Source organism: Trichechus manatus, unplaced genomic scaffold (assembly GCF_000243295.1).
Source record: "Trichechus manatus latirostris isolate Lorelei unplaced genomic scaffold, TriManLat1.0 scaffold00011, whole genome shotgun sequence".
Lineage (NCBI taxonomy): Eukaryota > Metazoa > Chordata > Mammalia > Sirenia > Trichechidae > Trichechus > Trichechus manatus.
Window position 1 is genome coordinate 31,733,291 of NW_004443947.1, and position 1,859 is coordinate 31,735,149.

Here is a 1,859-nt window from a genome sequence, read left to right on the forward strand (position 1 = left end):
ACTGTATAGCTGGTTTCTGAGTAGAAAAACAGAGGGAGGCAGGAGGAAGAAAAATGGAAAGTGAGAAGGGTAAGTACCAGACACCTTCACGTAAAGCTTGGCTCTGCCATTAATTTGGAGCAAGCCACCAGCTCTCTGAGGCTCAGTTTCTCCAACTTGTAAAACATGAATAAAACTGTCTCCTGACCAGATGAAAGAAGTCCTATCTTACTAATGTCCTTAAAGAGTTCCCGCAGCAAGTCCGGGGCTGTTCCCTCTTGACCCTGGAGCCTGGTCAAGGAATTTCTCCTGGACCATCCTGCTGCAGTGGCCCTGGAGAGGGTCTTCCTCTATCATTGACTGACTTCTTTTTGAAAATCTTTCCTTCCTTCCAGGGCCAAATATTATAACTGACTGTAAATATTCAGAGCTCAAAAGAAACTCAGGGGTTTGATTCAACTCTTCCTTTTTAAGACAAGAAATTGAGCCAGAAAGCACATCTGAACTGGGTCCGCGGTGTTTTACTCACATACAACTACATTCTTTAAAAATCAAGGCAATATTCTGAGACAGCTGGAGAGATTAACTCCATAACCTCCCCACCCCACCGCCCACATGGAAAGGATGGGGCTGTGGATCTCATCCAGCACGCTAAGCGTTAAACTCAACCCAGAGTCTAACAGGAGATTGGCCCAATACGGGTTTTCCCAGCCGCGGGCCAATGAGCACCGCGAGTGGGAGGGTTTGAAGATACTAAGGAGTTTTTCCCCCCTTTTTTTTCTCTCCATCCCCTGCTATCAGCCATCACCCCTCCCCAGCCCCTACACCGCCAGTTTGTTAAATTAATGCAGTAAGAAAGTCTGAAGATCTGAAGGAGTCCTGGCCAAAGGAAGATGGGCGAGCTCAGAAAACCAAGATGCGTCTGAAACCTTGGGCTTCTGAGCCCCGCGGGGTCGCCATGGACCCAGGCAGCCCCTGAAACTTGCTCTGAGCTCTCTCATGCCTGCAGCCCCGAGCGATGGGACACCTTTCCTGCAGCGATCATAACTTATTCGGCGGGGACCAGAGAACAGGGATCGCAAGGCAACGGTAGACCGGCACGGAGGAAAGAGAGCGAGACTCCGGGACTCGGTCGTGATGCGCCAGCCTGGCACACTCCCCGGGATTTAACTGAAGGCAGCTCCGTCAACCGCTTTCCCCTCGCCCCTACCCACCTCAAGTCAGTCCAGGGGCATAAAGCCCTGCTCTCTATACCCAAGATGCTTGCCCAGTCTAACGGTCTGAAGCCAGCGCTCTGATCTCCACAGATTTTTTTTCTTGCATGGAGCTGGCCGTTTAAACAGAAAAACAAGGGTAAAAAAGAAATATACCCACCCCCAAACGTGCCTCGCCAGCGCCGCAGGGAGCCAACAGACACACTGGAGTTTAACAAACAGCAATACTCTTCGCGCTCCTGAAAAGCAGGGCCGGACGCTCTCCGTGGTGCTGAAACGCTTCGCCGCTGCTGCTGTCCGTGGTACCAAGAAGCCTCCTCGCTCCAATTTCCCCTGGGGCTGTTCCTCCGGCGCCCCTGTTCCCCACCTCCCTTTAACATCTGGATTATTTTTTCAGTTGCGCTCACTGATTTTGTAAGTACCAATTCGAAACATTTTTTGCCCCCATAACTCGTGGACTACAAAGCACAAGGACCTGAAAAATGTACAGCTTCAATACTCTTCGACTATACCTTTGGGAGACCATTGTATTCTTCAGGTATGCAATTTTCTACTGACCACATCGCTCTGATGGAAATGGGGGGGGGGGAGACACAGAGGCTGACTCTGTCCGTGGTCCCCTCATTTGGGGGGCGGAGGTGCTGTATACCTCTGCAATCGGGTCCT

General features: G+C 51.0%; 1 protein-coding gene across 3 annotated transcripts in view; it reads left to right on the forward strand.

Moving 5' to 3' along the window:
• Positions 1-1,380: 1,380 nt before the first annotated feature.
• Positions 1,381-1,859, forward strand: part of GLRA1 (glycine receptor alpha 1) — a 105,708-nt gene continuing 105,229 nt past the window's right edge. For 2 of the 3 annotated variants that reach the window (XM_004371286.1, XM_004371288.1), the window contains exon 1: positions 1,387-1,731. In XM_004371286.1, the coding sequence (XP_004371343.1) occupies positions 1,676-1,731 (56 nt within the window). In that variant the 5' untranslated portion in view covers positions 1,387-1,675. Of the gene's footprint in view, positions 1,732-1,859 lie in introns of all 3 variants that reach the window. The other variant, XM_004371287.1, reaches the window with a different exon arrangement.